This window comes from Pelodiscus sinensis, chromosome 3 (genome assembly GCF_052426305.1).
Source record: "Pelodiscus sinensis isolate ZL-2025 chromosome 3, ASM5242630v1, whole genome shotgun sequence".
Taxonomy (NCBI): Eukaryota; Metazoa; Chordata; order Testudines; family Trionychidae; genus Pelodiscus; species Pelodiscus sinensis.
This window is the reverse complement of record NC_143054.1, coordinates 91,242,668-91,264,054: the sequence shown is the minus strand read 5'-3', so window position 1 is coordinate 91,264,054 and position 21,387 is coordinate 91,242,668. Positions and strand designations below refer to the sequence as shown.

At 41.5% G+C, this 21,387-nt stretch overlaps 1 protein-coding gene across 4 annotated transcripts in view; it reads right to left on the bottom strand.

The window, feature by feature from the left end:
• Positions 1 to 129: 129 nt before the first annotated feature.
• The window catches only part of TPD52L1 (TPD52 like 1), an 82,292-nt gene continuing 61,034 nt past the window's right edge, over positions 130 to 21,387 (bottom strand). Inside the window, exons 4-7 of one of the 4 annotated variants that reach the window (XM_075924104.2) lie at positions 16,391 to 16,492; positions 7,228 to 7,288; positions 3,828 to 3,994; positions 130 to 686 (exon numbers count right to left, since the gene is read on the bottom strand). In XM_075924104.2, coding sequence (XP_075780219.1) covers positions 3,863 to 3,994; positions 7,228 to 7,288; positions 16,391 to 16,492 — 295 coding nt within the window. In that variant the 3' untranslated portion in view covers positions 130 to 686; positions 3,828 to 3,862. Of the gene's footprint in view, positions 687 to 790; positions 1,221 to 1,935; positions 3,995 to 7,227; positions 7,289 to 16,390; positions 16,493 to 21,387 lie in introns of those variants that run through there. The other 3 variants (XM_075924103.2, XM_006139443.5, XM_075924105.2) reach the window with 3 other exon arrangements.

Sequence of the window (21,387 nt, the reverse complement as noted above, 5' to 3'; positions counted from 1 at the left end):
CAAACAGCATACATAGGGCTTTGTCTACCTGTATACTATTTAATTTTCATAGTCACTTGCCTGACCAATTTTAGTTCATTATGAAATACAGTAGAACTTCAAAGATATAATAGAGTTATGGACTGACCATGAAAGTAGCCAGTTAGGTAGGTGTAGGCACAGGCACATCTGGGCTACCCATCCCCACCCCCACAGTCAGGTTACCCACTTCTAGCTAGATATTGAAGATGCTGAGATTTGCAGGCGAAGATATGAACCACCACTGCCATCCCAAAGCAGCTGGACCGGGAACAGAATTGGGGTTCCAGTAGCTTTCCTGGAAGCTCTTTTGGTATTAATAAACTTATTTGGCATTGCCCAGGTCCTTCAGGCAGGGGGTGGGGGAGAGGCAGTGCAGGAGCATGAGTGAGGGTGGGGGGGGGGGTGTCCCATCCAGCCAGGACTTCTCTCCTCCCAGCCACGAGGGGCCTCTCTCCCCCTTCCCCAGTGCTGTAGCCAAGGGCTGGGTGGGGTACTTACCCCATGTGCTGTCAGGCAAGATGGCAGCTTCCCCCAGTGGACACACTGCAAGATAGCCGTCCTCTACAAGCACTCTGCCTTCAGTGGCCACTTCCAGTATCCTGTCCCTCCAAACAGCAGTCTCTTTCCCAGGGCTTCCAGTTGTCCTGGCACAATCAAACCCTGACCTTAGGAGAAGAGGCAGCTACATATCAAATTTGGTGGTCCTAGTTCTTACTGCTCAGGAGGAATTCTTGAACAGACACACCCCCTCCCCTCCCCCCCATATATAGAGAGCCAGTGGCATCAATTCTGCTGGGAATAAGGTAACTTTTTACAAGTAACAGCCACCAAATACCTTCCAAGGTGGGCTGGTGCTTTTGCCCCCACTGCTGCAGTGTCTGTGTTGACACTATTAAAAAGTGCAGGGGAATAGTATAAAACTAATAGCAGCATTCATAGACCAACCTCGTTGGTGTGACCTTAATGAACTTAGCCAAAAAAAAAAAAAATGGTCAGAAGCATAATTTTCAAATAACTCATTTATTAGTAAACTATTTACTATGGAATATGGCCATGTAACATTTCTGTGTCAGTCATTTTCAGATCACCTTTCAACAACACGATGGTATTTTTGATTGTTGGGATGTTACAGGTTTTTTTTAATAGCTGGAAAAAATATTTGTTCTCTCTTCTATATTCGCCTCCAGTGGTCAGGGATCCTGGACGGACAATTTTAGGCAAAGTATATTCAGCGTGCTACATATTTTTGATTATGTAGGTTTGAGAGAAGCCTCTTATAGTTTGTGAGTGCCAAGGGAACTCCACCAGTTTTAGATTAGATAAAGTGGATGCACACTTTGTAGCCAGTCAGCAGCAACAATTCTCCCTCCCCCCACCCTTCCCAAAAAACAATTTAGCCTCTATCCAGAGTGAATCAGAAGGAATTATGTCATTACAGCCGAAGTACTAAAGCCAATTCTGAAGCAGCTCATTGCATTAGATTGCATCAGAAAAAGAGGCGTGTCTCATTGAAACTGTTTCTCTCCCACCAGACAAGCCTCTCAATGACTGGGAAAGAAGGAAAAATATCCAATTGAGACTGCAGTAAAACAGGAAGCACAGGTATATAAAATACCCTTAGCTTCCTAAAGGCACATCGCTATGATAAATGCATTGCACTTAAAGGAATAATGCAACTTCACTCCAGGCAGAAGGCCCATATTAGTATGACCATGTCTGTGTGTACTTGTGTTGCACTGCAAATCTTAGACTTCCTTTTTAAAAATCTGGTGGATTATTTATTTGTTGTTAACATCTGGAATGCTTGGCATTGACAATATTCATATAGATGTCACCATTCCTTTAAGAGTTAGGAAGAAAGGCTGGAAAGATGTGGATTTTCAACACTATGTTTATACACAAGCTTTGGATAAAAAAAAAATGCAGTTCTAGAAGAACTTTTGCACATTGTGCAGTCAGCAGGAAGAGTCTAATTTTAAATGGCTATAGGGTTAATAGTAGTATTCCCATCATTGATACTTCTAAACCTAAGTTCAGAAAGATAAGAAAAAGTATATGCTGGCCCAAACCATCAGTCTATATAACTTTGGTATGGTAACATCTTACAAGATTGAATTACAAGTGGCTCCTTGCAATTAAGAACACAAGGCAGAGTAAAAAAAGATACTCATTTTAAAAACTCTTTTAAATAAGAATTTTACTAACTTCATTTGAACACACAGTTTTAAAAATAAAATGAATGTTTATGCACAACAGTGCTGAGAAACTTACCAATTGTCACAAGAAAACTATTTGAAAAACTAATTTGCTTTCTTGGTAACATTTAAAAAAAAAAATCACATTAAGGAGGCATTTTAGATGTGTCCAGTCACAGGAGAATTAAAGGAAAAAAACCCCATCCACACAGACCACACCCAAAAAACAGAACAGCCCTCGCCCAACCCTCCTACGAAACCACTTTGACACAGGATTTCCCTGACAAGCTTTTAGCAAAGCCTATGATACAGAATGGCTAAAGTTGATTTGTAACTTTGCAATAGGATAACATTAAAGAGGCCTATTGTAAAAGCAGGCTAAGTTTCACCCCGACCCCTCATTCTTGTTCATACTTGATAGGTTTGTGCTCATCTCAGTCTGGGAAACCCAGTTGCAGATTAGATCACGTTTTCTTTTGCTGCCACTGCTAGCTGACCAACATTACTATAAAAAACGTTACAGATTCCTTTTCCTTAAAAATGACATAAAATAATGGAACCATCATGCTGTATCTAAGCCAAAAGATGATTCTGTCCTCTTGGAGATAAAGCAGTTAAACATTCAACTGACTGAATCATGCCCTGAAGTGCACTAAAGCAGGACAGTTAGGTCCAGTCTGAAGCTCATACTCTTCCAGTGTACCATAAACTGTAAGGTTTATACTGAGTACCAGCTTTGGAGTGTAGATTAAAGGCCTGGGCTCTCTAGCCTACGGCACATCTTTATTAAGTTGTACATAGCCTCTCTCACGGCTCTAACTTTGATGAGGCTCACATTATTCAGGCATTTATCTTACAGTCTAAGCAGATGGTATAGAGGCAAACAGTTAATTTTTATTTGTAATACTATAATTGGTTCCCAGAATCAAGTCTTATCAAACAGCAAGTAACAACGTATTTTTCCTGCTGTGGCACAGTAACCGATCAACTTAGTATGCATCTGAATAATTGGGTTCCTCTTTAGGAGAGGAAATTCAAAGAGACTGTGGAAGTGAAAAAGGAATAGAAACTTCAGTGTAACAACAGATGATTCTGTTTGACTCTTTAAGCAGCTCAGACCATCTCTATGCTTCTGAGTAAAGGGCACTAGTATAATTTGCTTGGACAGCTGGTGTATGGGCTATTGCTGGCAACAGAAATCCTTGCAGAGTCCTGGACCCATCTGTCTGCTGTGGCACTCAGAGGGGTTACATAACCAACAGAAACAAGCATACTAAAAACAAATGCATGTTCAGTCCTTTAAATAAACAACAAATGAAGAACTAACAACCGGACCAGAGCTTAGGAGAGAGTCGGAGGGAAAATACCATAAAGCAAGAACTCTTTGGTTACTCACATTTATAGAAATTGGAATATTAAGAACTGATGATGAGGCATGTGCAATTTCTATGGCGTACAAAAATGTGTACTGGTAAAATGGCCTAGTAAAAATACAAATACACTGGGAAGAATAAGATAACATGCGTGAGGCCATTTTCTAGAGGTTACAAAGACTTGTGTGTCAAGCTGGATGTGGAAGGGAAGCACAGAAAAGACTGGGATAAGTCTCACCAGGTAGGATACAGATGTCCAGTAGGCGCCACGGTCTAACACTGAAGCTCCTCCTTGTTCTCAGGAAGTTGGGGGCTTGCGATAGAGCTCTGAGCACTGGCATGGGCAGCAGAACTAAGAACATCTTCAAAACTCCCTCCGCTGTGGTTTGTCCCTCCAACCTTTGTCTGAAATGGCAAATAAGTAAAGAAAACAGTGATGTTTCTCATTACATTTTGCAGTGGTTCCAATTTGCTTAATTCCTGTTCCACCAGATACTCAATGTTTTGTTTTAAAAAGAAATTGACTTTTCATTGGAGAGAGAGAGGGAGAGAGAAAGTATATGTGCTCATACCCTGAGAAATAAGCAGCAGTGCCAAGCACACAGAGGGCTTATGTTCTGAGCTAAAAACAAAAACCCCACAACATTTTTAATATCAAGGCTGAGATTGTCAAAATAGTGTAGGCTATTTGGAAATTAAGTAACCATATATTAAATGTGAACTGAATATTCAAGTCGTTTAGGTGGCTTTGAAAACTGCAGCCTTAGTATGTGTTGTTTTAATGAGCGTGTTTATTATTGTATTTCTCTATAGTACTAGATTCTCCCTTGTGTATATTGAATTGCACCTCACTACATATTTATAGCAATGGCTCAGTTTGCAGAATAAGGTACCATGCAACGTAGATAACAGTGGAAGAACTGGGCAGCAGTGAGTAAATGATGTTACCCATTGAAGTCAACAGAATCAATACGATAACTGGAGAATATAAAGGAGGAGTTAGTATTTTACACAAAGCAGATTAAAAAAAACCTAACATAAATCCCATTCATGAGGCTCCTGAGAGTAGTGTTCAGCATCAACCAGTTTCCGGAGACATAGATTATGAAGAACTAGAGGCTGGAGGAATTAAAAATAAATATGTAAAACACTGCATCAAAGCAGTTTTATCTGACAAGATTTTAGCAAAGGGTAGTATGTTTAATTTGTAAATAAAGCTTTGGCAAACGTTAGCGCATTTGTCCCTTCATCTCACCCAAGCATTTGCCTTTTTAATCACTCCTCCATGGGACAAACAGCAGATTTACACTTAATTAAACAAGGGCTTTAATAAGAGCTGCTTTGAATTAACAAGAGAGTATCCCGTAGTTCTCTGATGAGGCCTGGGCATCACTTCTGCAAGTTGATTCATGTCTATGGATAGAAAAGGATATTTTTATCTCATCCTGCAGCTGAAACAGCACTTCCAAAATGCAGGTCTTTTCTAGACTCTCAGCTGAGTGAATGCTTAGGAAAATTATTATAATTGAATGTACTCTGTGTCCTTTGCCTCCAAAGGGTTAATCCCACTAATCCTTGGTTTCATTTGCTAGTATATGATGGAGAGCAGGAGCAGCTTGCAAGTAATAGGATCGTAAATACCTTGCCCTGAACGCAGGCCACTGATGGAAAATCTGTATGAATTTAGGAATAGGACAGTTTACTGATGTTTACAGAATATTCCCTCTTTATTGATATTTGCAAATGGCAATACATATTCAAATGATTGCTCACATGCATTCCAATACATGTGTACACACACTGCATGCACTATTATTGGAAGAATTTCCCTAGTGGTAACAATTGGATCAGTACTGGTGCCCCCTGTGGTGATGCCTTTATGGTGGTGTCTGTATACTTCTACCAACCTGAGGAGAACAAGATGGCTTGGAAGATGACCTCTCAACTCCCCCTCCATGTGGTGCAAAGGCTAGCTCCTTTCAAATGTGTCATGCATGCTCTGCTTTGTTAATACAGTAGCACCAAAAGGTGCACCACTCTAGCCTGGCACTGAACCAGAAAATTTGCTGGACCACGGGAGGTCGATATTGTCTAGCAACATTACCAACTACAGTAAAACTCCAATAATCCGGCATCCAGCTGTTCAGCACTCCTGATAGTCCGGCATCAACTGGAACCCAGAACTGCTCAGGTCAGCCGTTCTCACGGCCGGGCCACTGTGAGCCACGTGTGCTCATGGCCCTCTGCTCACAGTCTCCAGTGCACACAGGGTACGTCTAAACTACATGGCTCCGTCGACGGAGCCATGTAGATTTGTTGTTTTGGCAAAGGCAAATGAAGCCGCTATTTAAATGATCGCGGCTTCATTTACATTTACATGGCTGCCGCCCTGAGCCGACAAACAGCTGATCATCCCACAAGGAATAACGGGGCTGCCGACAAAGGGCTTTGATGTCGGCAGGGGAGCATCCAGACTAGCGCGCTGATCAGCTGTTTGTCGGCTCAGAGCGGCAGCCATGTAAATCGCGGCCTCATTTGCCTTTGCCTATGTGTCTAATCTACATGCCTCTGACGACAGAGGCATGTAGTCTAGACACAGCCACAGTGTCCAGCCTGCACGTGCTAGCAGCCGGCCGCTGAGCACAGGCAGCTGCTTTGGGACCTGGACATAAGGTTGGGGGAGAAGGGGAATTGGGTGACAGCAGGGAGGGGAGGTGTTTGGCTCTGGGGAAGGAAAAGGGAGGGGAGAGGAAGGGGATTGGGTTGTGCACGGCATCCCGGCAAGCTCATTGAAAAGCCGGCTGCTCGGCGCACGTGCCCCAGGGCCTGGAGGGAGACGCATGGCTGTACCAGCAGCTCCAGGACCCAAGCATAAGGTGGGATGGAGGGGGATTGGGTTGGGCGTATGCCCCCGTATAGTACCTCCTGGTACTCCAGCATATCCAATAATCCAGCAGCATTTAGGTCCCAAAGGTGCCGGATTATCGGAAGTCTACAGTACTTACTGGGCTCTTAGAAAACATTAGAGCTAAATAACAGCATAGTGCCAGGATTGGTGGCTGTAAACAAACCGTACAGGCCACGAGAAACTTGACACCACCTATGATAAGTGGACATCCAGCATCTAAAATCATGCTGGACCACGGATGTTGCCAGACCAGGGAGTGCCAGACTAAAGAGGTTCGACCTGTAACTGCTCTGTGTCTGCTATCAGCTCTTAACCTTGAGCTATCCTTTTACACAGTTTTGAGGCAATCCAGAGGAAAGATTGACATAGTTGGGAATTTAGCACATGACATTTTAAGCAATTCCAAACTCTTGGCTAGCACCTCCACTGGTGTAAACTGTCAGAGATCCAGCCATTGGGTCATATCAGCTAAGCACCTGACGTGTAATGCTTCAATGGAGTATTGGTTAAGATTGGTTATTTTAAGCTGTCAGACAACAGTTTGCCACTTGGCATTCAGGAAGCAGAGAAATAATATTTCTCTTCGTATTGTCTTCATTTTCTTTCATGGCACTACGGGAATCCTTCATGGAAGGATGAAACCCAATCTGCCTTTGGTACAAATGACAGTGGTGTCTAAGCTGTCACATTTTAACAAGTACAGCCATATAACACAGCTTCTAATCATTACCTTCAGGCTTGTGACAGTGGTCTCAACCTTCTCCTCAAATGATTTGAAAGTTGGAGAATTCCTAGGCAGAAAAACACACACACAAGAAGAGAGAGAATCAGTTCTGCATTTAATTGTGTAGAGTAACAGTACGGTTTATTTGTCCGATTTCTGCTAGACAATGATCTCTAACAAATGAAGAGTAGTTGTCAGCGTGCAACTACATATCAGTAGTGTACAACAGCAGACCCTTGTGCTGCTCTCATTCAAATCCAATTACACCACTCTGATTAGGGTTTTTATAGTTACAAACAGGCAAGAGCAGAATCTAATAATTTGAACTAAATATTTACTATTGTTTGACAGCTACGCTATGCTGGGATGCATTTATAGTATCCATGTAAGAGTTAAGTGACTGCTAGCCTTAATTCTGCATTTTCTTAATTTTAGCCCCTCACTCAAATTAACACTTTGTATCCATGAATAATAGTAAATTTTTTTAAATCATGGAAATGTAGTGCCATCAATTCCCATTGCTTTCAGATGGAAACGAGATGCTCAGCCTTTACCAGGATCAGGGCTAGAGACACAAAGAAGCTGAGGCCTGGAAGCACAGAGCATTGCCACACCTAACTTTTAGCCATCTAGAAAATCATTGGGATTCACGTGGCCTGGGTTAGTCTCCTTGACTTCCTATACAAAGAAAGGGGACAAACAGGCACCTCAGAATACAGATCTTAGCAAGTGGTTGACTGGAGTACAGACTACTCGCTCCCCCCTGCCCTCCAGTGGCCATCTCTGCAGTGCCACCTGCCCCCTGCCTATCAGAGTCAGGGGGTGGAGGGACAGGGGAGGCTGCTTCTGCAGCAGCCCATCTGCGGGGGTCCCAGGGAGGAGCTGGACTCCCCCACAGACAGGCTGCTGCTGCCAAACAGCCCGTTTGCAGTGGCCTGGGCTGGCTGCATGCACGGGCTGCTCCGGCAGCCAGGACCGAGCTGGTCTGGGATGCTGCGCCTCTGCATTTTAAATGTAGTAAAAGCCTGGTGGAGCCCCTGCTGCAGCTCTGCCAAGCAGTCCTTATGGACTAATCATGTTGTCAATACAACTTGTATTGACGACATAATTAGTCAGTAAACACTATTTAACATCCCTACCTCGGAATGGGGTTCACAAAAGCCAGCATGCTAGGCAGTTCCTTGCCAAAGCTAACAAGTGAGAGATGCCAAACTGAGGTGTGTAGCAATCCCCACCCCACTAGGAAAGAGGCATCTAAGTTGCCACTGAAGAAACAGGCCTCCTTCTGCTTGTGATTTGCAGCAGTAACCACCTGTTGGTAAGAAGCTGGATGGAAAAAGAGGAGAGCCTCCTTCAAAATGTGTGTAAATTCATTCAGGGGGGCCTGATCCAGTAGATGAGCATGGAGCCCCCTCACCAGATCAGGCCCCACAGGCACGATAGCAGAGGAATGCCTCTTTCTCCCAGTGCCTACTCTAGCTAGAGTGTCCAGACACCTGGTGTAGAGCTGCAGCACACATGTGCTCAGACAGACATAGGTATGCATGGATCTTTAACAAACAGGTAGGAGCTGACAGCATGATGGGTTTGAAGGGAACTGATTAGGGAGATTCTGGGGCCCGATTCTGGGACTGAAGCACCTAAAGCGTCAGTAAACCCTTTTTATGCAGCTATCTGCACCCCATTCAGCTCACAACTGACATTCTGCCTCAGACTCCAAAAAGAGTAGAAATGAGCCCTTCATTTGTGTCAATGTCATGGGTGTGAAAATACCTCAGAAAAAATAAAATGTGTATCGGGCTTGATTTTTTCTTCCGCGCAAGTGACAATCATCTTGCCAGCTGCAATCTATTTTATTCAAAAATATATATACAGCTTCTTTTTATCATTTTAAATACTTTTGATTTTTAATATTGCCAGCTGACAAGCAATCACACATTGATCACACTGATGTTGGGAGTGTAAAAGATGTGATATGCACATGCTCTGTGTTAAGGTGAGATCATGAATCGCATTCTCTCCTCCTCCTCCCTGGTAGGGGAATTAAGGAGCTTCCTTGAACTTGTAATTTGGCTACTCCCAATGTGGCTACAGCAACATCCCTGGAGCTATTACCCAATCCCATGCAGATAGGTGAGGATTAGGCAAGCATGACTAGGGAGGAGGGGGAGCGGAAACACACATTGGCCAGCACATCTGATTCAGGACAAGCCAAAGTAATAGGGTGGAACAGTCTAGTGCCCTCATTGTCAGTTTCTAACTCCACAACTTGCCCATCAATTTACAGTGTTCCAATTTACTTGTCGTAACCCACTGTTTAACAGACTCCTCTGGCATCACTACTTTCCTCTGGGTACATATTGTCCTTCTTCATTTACTGTAACAGGTGAAGAAGAGACGTGGTCTACTGATCCCTGTAAGTCCAAATAATATTGAAGCAGATATGCAATCTTTACTTCTCAAGTTGTTTCCCCCCCCAATTTCCGTTTATTGAAGTTTGTCTAAAAGATACTTAGAAATCAAAGAGCCAGACACTGCTCCCACTGACATGGTAGCACAGTTCTGAGATGCAGTGAAAATATTTAAATTTCACATTTGATAATATGGAACTATAAACATCCACTCCCTCCAATTCTTCTCAGCTCCCTCTCGTGTAATGGCATGTATAGTATTTTAACAGTGAATAAATAAGCCAAACACATGGCTCAGTCTTGCAACTCTTACTCAGATAAGTAAACACATTGATTTTAAACCAACCTACTTAAAGCAAGTAAAAGCTGAAAGGTGAGGACCAAGAAAAGCAAATCCCCAAATAAAGAATGAATGGTTTGACTTCAGCATAGAGTATACAAACAGGTGTTGGCACGTTACCTCATAGCAGGCATACTTATGGAATGGCGAATAGAGTAACTGCCATGTGAAAGCAAGAAGGAAGGAAAGAAAAAAAAAAAAAGCACTATAAGCAATAGTTTGCAACATGTCTACATAGCAATTTATTTATTTTTGATTCAGAAGCACTGACACTTCTGTTCTTACTGCAAAGGACTCTCCTCTTCACTTTGATCACAGAACATCTGTGTACTGCCACCTCTGCAGCTGATTAAGAGGCTGAATAGGGCTCCGAAGAACTGTACAAAATATCTCCTGCTAAGACTACAATAATGGAATCAAATATTTTCAGACCAAAAAAGCATGGCATGCGCATGCTAATATCATGCAGAGGGGTTTGGAAGTGCCTTTGTATTCCCTCAGAGAAGGGTAAACCCTGTAAAGAGCTCTGTAGTAGGTGAATAAATGAAATTCTAGGGTTTCATATGAACATAAAGCTTTGCTTTCTTTGGAATTTAAGAATCTCTCTCAACTACCTTTCAGTATGCAGGCTAGGAGTATTTCTTATACTGGAGTGCCAAAAATCCATTCACTGCTATTTAATTATTGACTGACAGATTCTGGTCTTACTGAAGACAATAGGTACTTTGCATTAAGTGCCACCAGGATTTAATTCCTATCAAACTGATTATAACAATGTCATCATTCACATAAATCATACATTACAATGTCTCTCATATACTGGACATGCACTCAACATAGTCTTTGAAACTGCTGTTAATAGAACGAAAAATCATTCTCACACATGGACATAAAACAAAAATACACATTGAAACATCTGTTTGGTCATAACACTTCATCTTCCTGCCAAGGCAGCTATATTCTCTACTGTATATTTTTTAGTAATCAGCTAAGACAAAATAATTAAAAAACCCTAATATACTGCTGTACACCCATAATCATTCAGTTATGAATGCAAAACAAGGTTTTTATAGTTCAACTATTTCACACTGCTGTTAAATCCTACAGCCCAAGCATTCCACAAATGCAGTGGATCACATGCTCTCTCTCAGCTCCCTACTAATACTTGCAATAGTTGATGAGCCACATTAAATGAAACAAATGTATGTTCCACTTTGTTCTTGAGTTGCATAGGAAAGAAGCAGAAAACTGGAGCTATTTGAATAATTCAGAGCAGGCTGCTCATCTACTGTCACAGACACATGCCAAAATATAAGCTCAAGCAAAAAGATGATTTAGTCCAAAATCGCAATAAAACAGGATTCAGTAGGAGGGGCGATATGATGGATACAATGAGTAGAGAGAAAGTTTGCTGAGTTCCTCATACCCCTGAAATGTTATTTTCTTTAAAAGAAATAAGAGTATTCTTGCCACTCATAATTATTAAAATTATAGACAGACATTCTGGCCTAGAAGACAGACAACTGGGGGTGTCTATAAATATTAAACACCTAAAACTCTAGGAAGTTTATGAAGAAGAGGCCTGCAAGGCTGTGGGAGCTTCAGCCCGGTTGGGTGCTGAGCAGAGATCGGTAGAGAACAGTAATTCTGTCTCATGGAGAATTTCAGTATTTGGTTCCAGTCTGATTCAGAAACCACCCCACCCTCTCTATTTGCTCTGAAAGGGAACCTGACTTTATTGGGAGCCCTTTGAACATTCTGAACTTAAAAACAATTTTATGTGCTTTGCAGGCTCAGCACCTGGCTGCTTTATTAGTTAGGGCCACTCTATAACCTGGGTTGTGTCTGCTGAAGGCAAAGTTGCTCAGTATACTTCAGGGCAGGGCTTGGGCATTCTTGCTTTATTTAAAAGGTGGTAGTTAATCAGTGATGTGAAGTTACAAAACTGCTGTCCAACCATACTTCGTACTGCGCTTTTGACATTTATACTCCAACTCAAAAAATCACCAGGGGCAGTAAGTAAGTGGATTTGGCCAAGACACACATCTATTCAACACATTCATTATGTCAGTGGTGAGCGACATGCAGCCCGTTGGGGTTCCACCTGTGGCCTGCGCACCCCCTTTTGCCCCTTCCGCCACGTGCCTTGCACACTGGAGCCCCTCACTTACCTACTCCCTCCTACCTAGCCCTTTTGGAGTGCCATGAATTGGCTGATTCACAGCATTCAAGCCCTGGGCGGGAGGGGAATGAGCACAAATCAGCTGATTTGTGGCACTCCGAAATGGCTGGGAGGGAAAAGTAGGAGAAGTAAGTGAGGGCTCCAATACCCCAGTGTGTGAGAAGCTTGAGAAAAAGGGAAGGTGGGGAGTGGATGGGCTGCAGGGGGAAGCCCAATTGGCTTCAGGTTGCCCACCACTTTCAGTCTTGCAGCCCACTGAGACGAAGCGGGTCACTCATGTAATCTGCCAACTAGTCTTGGTTGCTCATCGCTGTATTATGTGAATTTGAAGCTAATCCAGGGATGGGAAATAATAATAATAATAATAATAATAATAATATAAAAAGTGGCCCACAGGATTAATCCCTGGTGGGCCATTGCCGCTATATTTACCTGCCACTCTGCAGGTGTTAGGCAGGAAGCGGTGCGGACCTGGACACTGCTTCCCGCTGCTCCCATTGGCTGCGAATAGCGATCCGAGGCCAATGAGAGCGGTGTTCGCTAGATACCTGCAGAGGCGCAGGTAAAGAGAGGTGAAGGTCTGACAAGGACTAACCCCGTGGACCGGATCTAACCTGCGGGCCAAAATTTGCCCACACGTAGGCTAAAGTTAACCTGGTCAAGAATGTGGTAAACAATATTCTGAATCCAATCTCAGGGTCTTTCCACATATCCAAGCCATAACCATGCTAGATACATCACACTGTAAAACACAAGATATTGTGGCTGATCTGGAATGTGTTTTTTATTTGGGATAATAATGTTGAACATGAAGAAGGCATTGTGCTCTGTTCCATAAAATAAAATACACCAAGGACAATGGCAATATTTATGAAGCGTAATATGCAGCTTACCCAATCGAATGTGATCTGGGAGGGCAGCATAAGGAAAGAACAGCAAAAGTTAACAGTTGGCATTTTATGATGCAAAACATGGATTAAAAAAAAATTAAATCCAAACAATCTCCCATTAAAATGTCAAACGGCTCTTGGGAGAAATAGAAAGAATTAGATACATCAAAATCTTGATACCAGGAGAATGTGGATCAGTTGAAACTCCTTCAAATATACCTTCTTTAAAACAAACATCACCTACTGCTGTGTTACATAGTCAACACACACTTGGCACACACCAGTGACTTGAGTATTAGTCCACTTAACCTTGTGCTGGCTCACATTGAAACCTTCAGACATGGGTCCTCAAAGTGAGGCACCTACATCCATATTTAGGCTCTTAAATGAGGGTCCTGATTTTTTTTTTTCAGAAGTACTGATCAGCTGACTTCTGTGGGAACAGTGTGCTCAGCCTATCATCTGACAATAATCTGCAATGAATACAGATGAGCAATGTATTCATACCCACCCCCCTCCAAAGTAAGTGTAAAGTCTGGAGAAGGGTGTCTCGGAGGCATAATGGCTCTTAGACTGTACCCAGACGTGTACTCAGCACTGTTGTGGCTGGCAGTTCTGAAAGCTGAAGCGTGTTAAAATTAACACTCATCATTATAATTACTTTAGTATTATTTTCCAATTGCCCAGTCTTGTTGACTGTAAGTGTGAGATACTGTGCTGTCTCACTGAACCCAAGAATGTCTGTTTGAACTGGGACTTAATGAAGCTGAACCAATGTGAGCCAGCACAAGGTTAAGTGGACTAATACTCAAGTCACTGGTGTGTGCCAAGTGTGTGTTGATTATGTAACAAGAGAGTAGGTGATGTTTGTTTTAAAGAAGGTATATTTGAAGGAGTTTCAACTGATCCACATTCTCCTGGTATCAAGATTTTGATGTATCGAATTCTTTCTATTTCTCATTTAAGAGCCTAAATATGGATGTAGGTGCCTCACTTTGAGGATCCATGTCTGAAGGTTTCAATTGTAGCAAGAGCTGATGAAAAGAGCAGCAGCTTCTTTAAAAAAAAAAAAAAAAAAAAATGATGAAACACACCTCCCTTACAAAAGTTTCCCTGTAGGAAATTTTGAAAAATATGGAAAACTGTTTTAGTTCCCACTTTCCTGGGACTTCCTTATTATTTCCCAAGGTTTTTCATTTGGGAAACAGTAAGAAAACATGAGAACATAGGGAAATAACCATTATACATGTTGTATTTTGTTACAGTTTATCAACTGGAAATAACTCAGAAGCAGTAAAACAATAGGGAAATTAGGGGGAATAACAGGTTTTGCTTTTAAAAGAAAAAAAACTTTCTAAAGTAGCATTGTCAGCACTTCGTTACTCCTTTCCAACTGGCAAAACTTAGGAGAAATGTTTTAAACCTATTTTTAAACAAACAAAATGAAGTATTTCATGCAACACACAATCAACCTGCGGAACTCCTTGCCAGAGGATGTTGTGAAGACCAGGATTTTCAGGGTTCAAAAAAGAACTATATAAATTCGTGGAGGATAGGTCCATGAATGCTTATTAGCCTGGATAGGTAGGAATGGTGTCCCTACCCTCTGCTCGTAAGAGTCTGGGAATGGGTGACACAGGAGGGATCTCTTGAAAGCTACCTGTTCTGTTCATTTCCTCTGGGCCACCTGGCACTGACCACTGTCAGAAGACAGGATATTGGACTAGTACCAAACCTTTGGTTTGACCCAATATGGCCATTCTTATGTACTTATGTTCTTACTAATAAAACGGTGAATTTCCGCCAGTTTCTGACTCGTTTCTTACTGGCACAAGTTGGAAAACAGGAATAAGATTGTTTCAAAATAACAGGGTTTTCCCAGAAAAAAAATCTTTTCCCCCCCAATGCATTTCATTTGTGAAATTTTTAATTTTCCAAAATCTTTTATTTTCAATGACACCCTATTTTTGTACAAAAATCCTATTAAACAAATGATTTGATCTGCTGTACTTGTAGCTTTTAGCATATACAGTTCATACATCTAAATACAAGGTAATATACACATCTTCTTTCATCTCTTTACAGTATTTTGAAAGTGAAACTGCCATCTAGACTTTACTCTGAGGAGTACAAGTTCTTTCGAAAAAGGGTTTTTTTCCCCCACCGAAAGAACCATGTCTAGACTGCAGTTTCACTTTCAAAATACCCTTTTTCGAAACAGGATCGGATGCAAATATGCAAATGAAGCACAGGATATTTAAATCTGCACTTCTGATTTGCCTCATTTACATTCCTCTTTCGAAAGAGGAATGTAGTCTGGACATAGCCTAAGGGGCGGAGGGCTGGTGGAGCTGTAGCCATCTGTTCACGGCAACTCTGGGGGCCAGGGTTTTTGGCAGTCCGGTAACCTTTTATCTGCATATTCATTGTTTGCATTACTAACCGACTCTTTGGTCTGATGTACTTTTCCATAGAGGGATGAAGGAATCAAAGGATTCCCACCTTATTGAAATGTATATAAATTTGGGGGAAGAAAACAGTGATGGTCTTCAGCTTGCATCACCTCTGCCTCTCCACCCCAAAGAGTTACGGGAACACACCTGGAAATGAAAAGAAATAAAACGGGGGGGGGGGGGGAGAGGGGGCAGAGATGTGGACTGATGTACCCAGGCTAGAAAAGACACCTCTGACTTGTGGAGGACTCCACAATACCTAGGGTGATGAATTCTTATTTTTAGCCAGTTTCTTCAGTCAGTCTAGCTTAGTTTGTATGCTTTATATTATTTTCTTGGTCATCTGCTTTGTTCTGTTTGCTACCTCTTTCACCACATAAAATACTTTTCATAGTTAATAAACTTATTTCTGGTTTATAAAATAACCCAGTTTTTGTAATTTCGAACTGGGCTGTGAATCCCTTCCTCCACACTAAGGGAGAAGTTGAATTTCATATAAAACTTCAGGTTTGTACCCTAAAAGTGGGGGTGTACACCTGGGTGCTGGGCAAGTCCCTTAAGCTGAATCTTTCCAGAGCTGATCTCAGTGTCTATTGTTCTGCAGCTGAATATGGCCCTGCCATATTCAGCTGCAGGAGGAGGAGGCTTTAGTAACTGACTCAGCAAGGCAGGGTTAAAGTGGGGTCCAGGTTGACAAAAAGGCAACTGGTATCTTCAGGACTCATAACAAATACAAAACAACACACAAAAAGCTAGGATATAAAATCACCACAACCAGCAGTGTCAGCAATAATTCTTTAAACCTTAATTTAGAAAGAAAGAAAGAAAAGAGAAGAACACATGGCAAGTTCTCCCCCTTCTCCCAAAACAAAATCAGAAGTGAATTGCTGCACCTCATATCTCCAAATCTCTTGCTGATGGCTGTTCCTACATTGCTGATAGCTGCTGTTGCCTTCTGTCCTGCATGGCTCAGAGTTTCATGTGTTTTCTTATAACTAGAAACAGAAACAAAACAGTGCTAAGTGGTTCATATAAAGAGAGACAACAGATGCTCATCTGTTCTGCAATTTGTTTTCTTTCTCCACATTTCTAAATTTGAAACCCATTCTTACTAAGGGTTAAGAAATGGGATGGCTTGTCAGGTGAGGATGTGCAATGCATGCTTCTTATGCAGCTTTCCAAATGCAGCTAGCCCTACTATGACCATATTACTCATAGAATCATAGGGCTCACAGAAACCGCAGGAGGTCATCAAGTCCAGTCCCCTGCCCAAAGCAGGACCAACCCCACTCCAGGGCCACAACAGAGTGAACACCTCCCTGTGTCACTAAATCCATCATTGGAAAGTGAAAGGGGGAACTATCCCTCAGTAGCAGCTGATATTGTAGTAATATACATTCCAGCAAAAGTTCCAGTCTGAAGATACAGTGTCGGACAGAGAGCTATGGGAAAGCAAGAAATCTCAAAAGCTGTTGTAAACATTATGTTACTACAATGTAACTCTTAACTTGGGAATTCCTCACATTTGTGGACACATCAGCATCAGATCTGATCAACAAAAACAATTGATTTGAAACTTTAGCAATTTTTTTTGTATTTCTGGTCTAAATACAAAGTTTCCATGAAAAATCAAAATTTGAAACATGTCAGCTAACGTTAAATATTAATATTACAATGGAAGCCAAACGTGCATTGGCACGAGTTACAGGAACATTTAGCCCCTATCCACGAAGGCCTTGCGAGAGACAGAGAGAGAGACAGAGAGACAGAGAGACAGAGAGAGAGAGATACCATGAGCCAAGAAAAGCCACTATCATTACTTGCTCCTATACACAATCATTGTCTGTGCAATTATTTTTGTTTCTGCCACAATATGTATTGTAACCTGATAGTTAATTATTGCATTTTATTTTTATTATTTTAAGTGTTGCTTACTTACTACTTGATTCTACTCCACTGAACTAAATAGCAATATCTCATAGGAATATTGCATAAGAAAATTAGCTTAATTCTGAGTCCTACTCTACATTATTGGACTGTCAAAATAACATCTTCATATTTGACTTACACACACACAAAACACTTCCTAAAATAATTTACTTACTTATCTTTGCAATTAGCCAAAGTAATTCCAATCTTTTGTTACACTTCCTTAAAATACTGAAGGAAATAAAAACGCTAATAAGATGAAAAAAGACTCCAGAAGAAATATGAGCAGCAGAGATGCATATTCAAAACGGTCTGAATCCTTTCTTAAATCACTCAAGTAATGTATAGCATGTGTGTTCAGACACAATCTTCTTAATTTACACACTGGTGATTTATAGGACATGCTTTGACTTGTCATGCTTTCATTCCCCCTCAATGCTCTTAAACTGTTTCACAATTCATAGGTTAATCATTCCACTTTTCTGCACTGACAGTTCTTTTGCTGAACAGACAAGTTCTGATGACATTAAAACCACTCTCTCTAAGGTATAACATGATGTTTTCAGTGAAGCAAATGATCCCAGAATTAGGAACGCTGACCTAACAACAAAATGAGAGTACTTGCAATAAATTACCTTATACCCTGATGTCTAGATTGGTAGAAAAGAAACAATGAAATGAACGTGAAAGCATTATAAATCTTATTTATCCTCTCAGCATGTGCAATAGAAAAACACATAATAAAACACACACCAGAGACCAATTGGGAAACTTTATTCATTTGCCAGTTCTTTATGCAGAACATTGTTTTCTTACTTATCGGAGATATGTAAATAATATAGCACTGGGAGGCAGAGGAATTGAGGGGTGGGGGAGAAGAGGATATGTTATTAACATTTGCCATATAGTATGGGATATATATTACCCACATTACCTCCATGCTACATCTTTTATAACAATGATAAAAGAAACAGAATTAAGGCTGCCAGACAAACCTTGCTTTTTATGCTGGTAAGATTACAAAAATTGTGTACTGCATTGTTTCCCAATGAACACACTTTGGTTATACATACACTCTCTTCCCCTAAAAACCAATGTGTCCAGCTGATTCAGCAGTTGACCGTTCTAGAACTCCAAGTGGCATTGCTATGACGACTGCAAGTGTTGGATAAAAGAGCATAAAGAGAATTGCAAAGGAAAGAACGGTGATTATACTTGGTGGTAGTTTTCTGTTTTGGGTTTTTTTTCTAAACATGTAAAGAAGGCCCAAAAGTTAGTTGGGATGTGGGCTCAGAGGGAGTTAGGATGCAGGAGGGGACTCTAACCTGGGATAGTGGATTGAGGTGGGGGATTTAGACTCAGCTGAGAGGTGCTTACCTTCGTGGCTCCTGGTCTGTGGCCAAGAGGGACTAAGGCAGGCTCCCTGCTTGCTGTAGCTCTGCACAGCTCCTGGAAGAAGCCAGCATGTCCCTGTGCCTGTATGCACAGGGTGGCCAGGTGGTCTGCAGACTGTTGTCTGCAAACACCAACCCCTGCAGATCCCACTGGCCACAGTTCCTGGCAAATGGGAGCTGAGGAGCAGGCACTCAGGTAGCACACAGAACTTCCTTGATTGCCCCTGTGCCTAGAGGCCACAGGGACATTCTGGCCGCTTCCGGGAGCTGTCTGAGCCCTGCTGCATTGCTGACAGAACTTTCAATGGCCCAGTCAGCAGTGCTGACAGGGTCACTTTCTGACCAGGCGTTCCAGTTGAGAACCATACACCTGGCAACACTACATGCGTATTGTGAGCACACTCAGCTCCTGTGTTGAAAGGAGCGGGGTGGGAATGTTGACTCTAAGAAAGCAATCTTTTTTTCCCCAGATGCAGATTTAGATATTTCAGTGAAGTGGGTGTTACCAAAGACAAATAGTGAAAGAGCTTTAAACATTTTTAACAAGGACTATTTTCCCCTCACATTTTATCACATTTAACTCTACAGCATCTCTAATACCATAATCTTCCCAGCCCGTCTCCACAGACCAGCTCCAAAGCCCACAGAAGTCAAAGGAAGCCTTCCAAGAAACTTGAATGGGTTTTAGATAGGGCCTCAGATATCTAGAAAGTCTTTCAGGAAAAAACAGGTAAAGAAGGTTTTAAACAACACGGGGTGAAGGTGGAACATGAAGAAGCTTTAAAACAAACAAACAAACAAAAAAAACCAAAGGATAGAAAGCCATTTGTTTTTCCTCATTTTCAGGTCACTTTTAAAAAGGCACATTTAAGAATTAGGTTTGCTAAGAGGACCTGGATACCTGACCTTTTAAACTCCAGATCATCAATTCAAATCTATTACAAGTCAGTGACAAAAGGTTTATTTTACAGTTGATAGATAACAGCCACCAACTAAGTTGAAGGTTTTATTAAATTCACAGCAGACAGAGATGCTCATCTCACAAAACACCATCAAAACTGACTCCACAAGAGGATGGTTCAGCAATGAGAGCAGGGCTGAATAACCATGACGACTGAATCCTCATCTTATTTTATCCAAGTGGTACTGAAGCCAGGGGTTCTGCCTCGCTAGTAAGGAAACCATAGGAGCTTGTAAGCTCCCTGGGAGCAGCGGCATCTCTTTGTTCTGGTGTGTATAGTGCTTAGCCTAATGGGGTGCTGACTCATGACTATAGCTTCTAAGTACTGTACTACTAAACAAAATGGAGAGATGTTATTTTATTAAAATAACTTTTCTAATTTCCTTCTTTAAAGTTGGTTCTCCCATCACAAATGCTGGCTTTATACCTATGTATTTCAAATGACAGAGGATATTTCCTAGTGCAAGAGAGAAGAACTGGGCCTTAACATAAGCTTTTTATAGCTATGGGCATACAGCCTTTTGGCTATCCTGATGATCTTAAATCAGATATAAACATTCTAGCATCATGTGATTTGTTCTTTCACAATGGAAACAAACTAAACCCAGAAAGAATGTATTTTTGCACATTGTGGTTGAAATCTTGGCTCGGTTGAATTCAACAGACATTTATATTTCCTTTCCGAAGTACTGATATTGTGCATTTAGGCTGATTCTATAAGTGACCTGTAATTTTTTTTCCTGCTATATAAATACTAAATGCAATGGATCCCATGTATCAAACTCTCCCTGCCTTCTTCCAAAAAAAACAACACACCTGCTTGCCACATGGAATTCATTCTAACCTCTACTTCTCATTTATCACATACACCTCAGAAAAGCCCATCAAATGCTGCAGTCATAACATTTTATAAATATGCTGCTGATTAGAGACAAATTCAGAGGCTACAACACAAATTTGTGAAAGCCATGCACATGAACTGATATGCGTTGGTCGGGATTAGAAGTTATTCCAAACCAACCAGCCAAAAACAATGTGCAATTTGATGTCTCTCTTCAGTAGAGGTAAAATAAAATTCCATTCTCTCTGCCACCAGCTCATCTTGTATCTTGATCTCAAATGATCTTCCAATGCTAAGCTCCTTTCCTCATCCCTGCATTTCTATTTGCTCCTATTCAGGAAAGCAATTAAGCACAGATTCAAGTTTAACTACGTGCATGATGTTTTCCTAAACAGGGCTGCTTGAATGAATCAGGTCATATAGGCCCAATAGCTATGTGTAAGGAACATATTACAAGGATTTAATGTAGCTGGAAGCCAAGACAAGAAAACTCTAGGTCCTAGGAAATAACAATGTGTTCTTTAACAGAGGATGGAGTACTTTAAAAAAAAATCACTCTATTATAGAGTTGAATATTTGAATAAAATAACTGATACACGCCTTTCACTCCCTCCCCCCCCCCCCCCGAATGTGAGTATAAACAGCTCTCTGCCATAAATCATCCAAATGCCTTATCTTTGTATGTACAGCAAATTCTACATATGGCAATGAAACTTAAAGGACAATCCCCAAATGGCTGTGTCCACCAGACGAGTACTTTTTGAT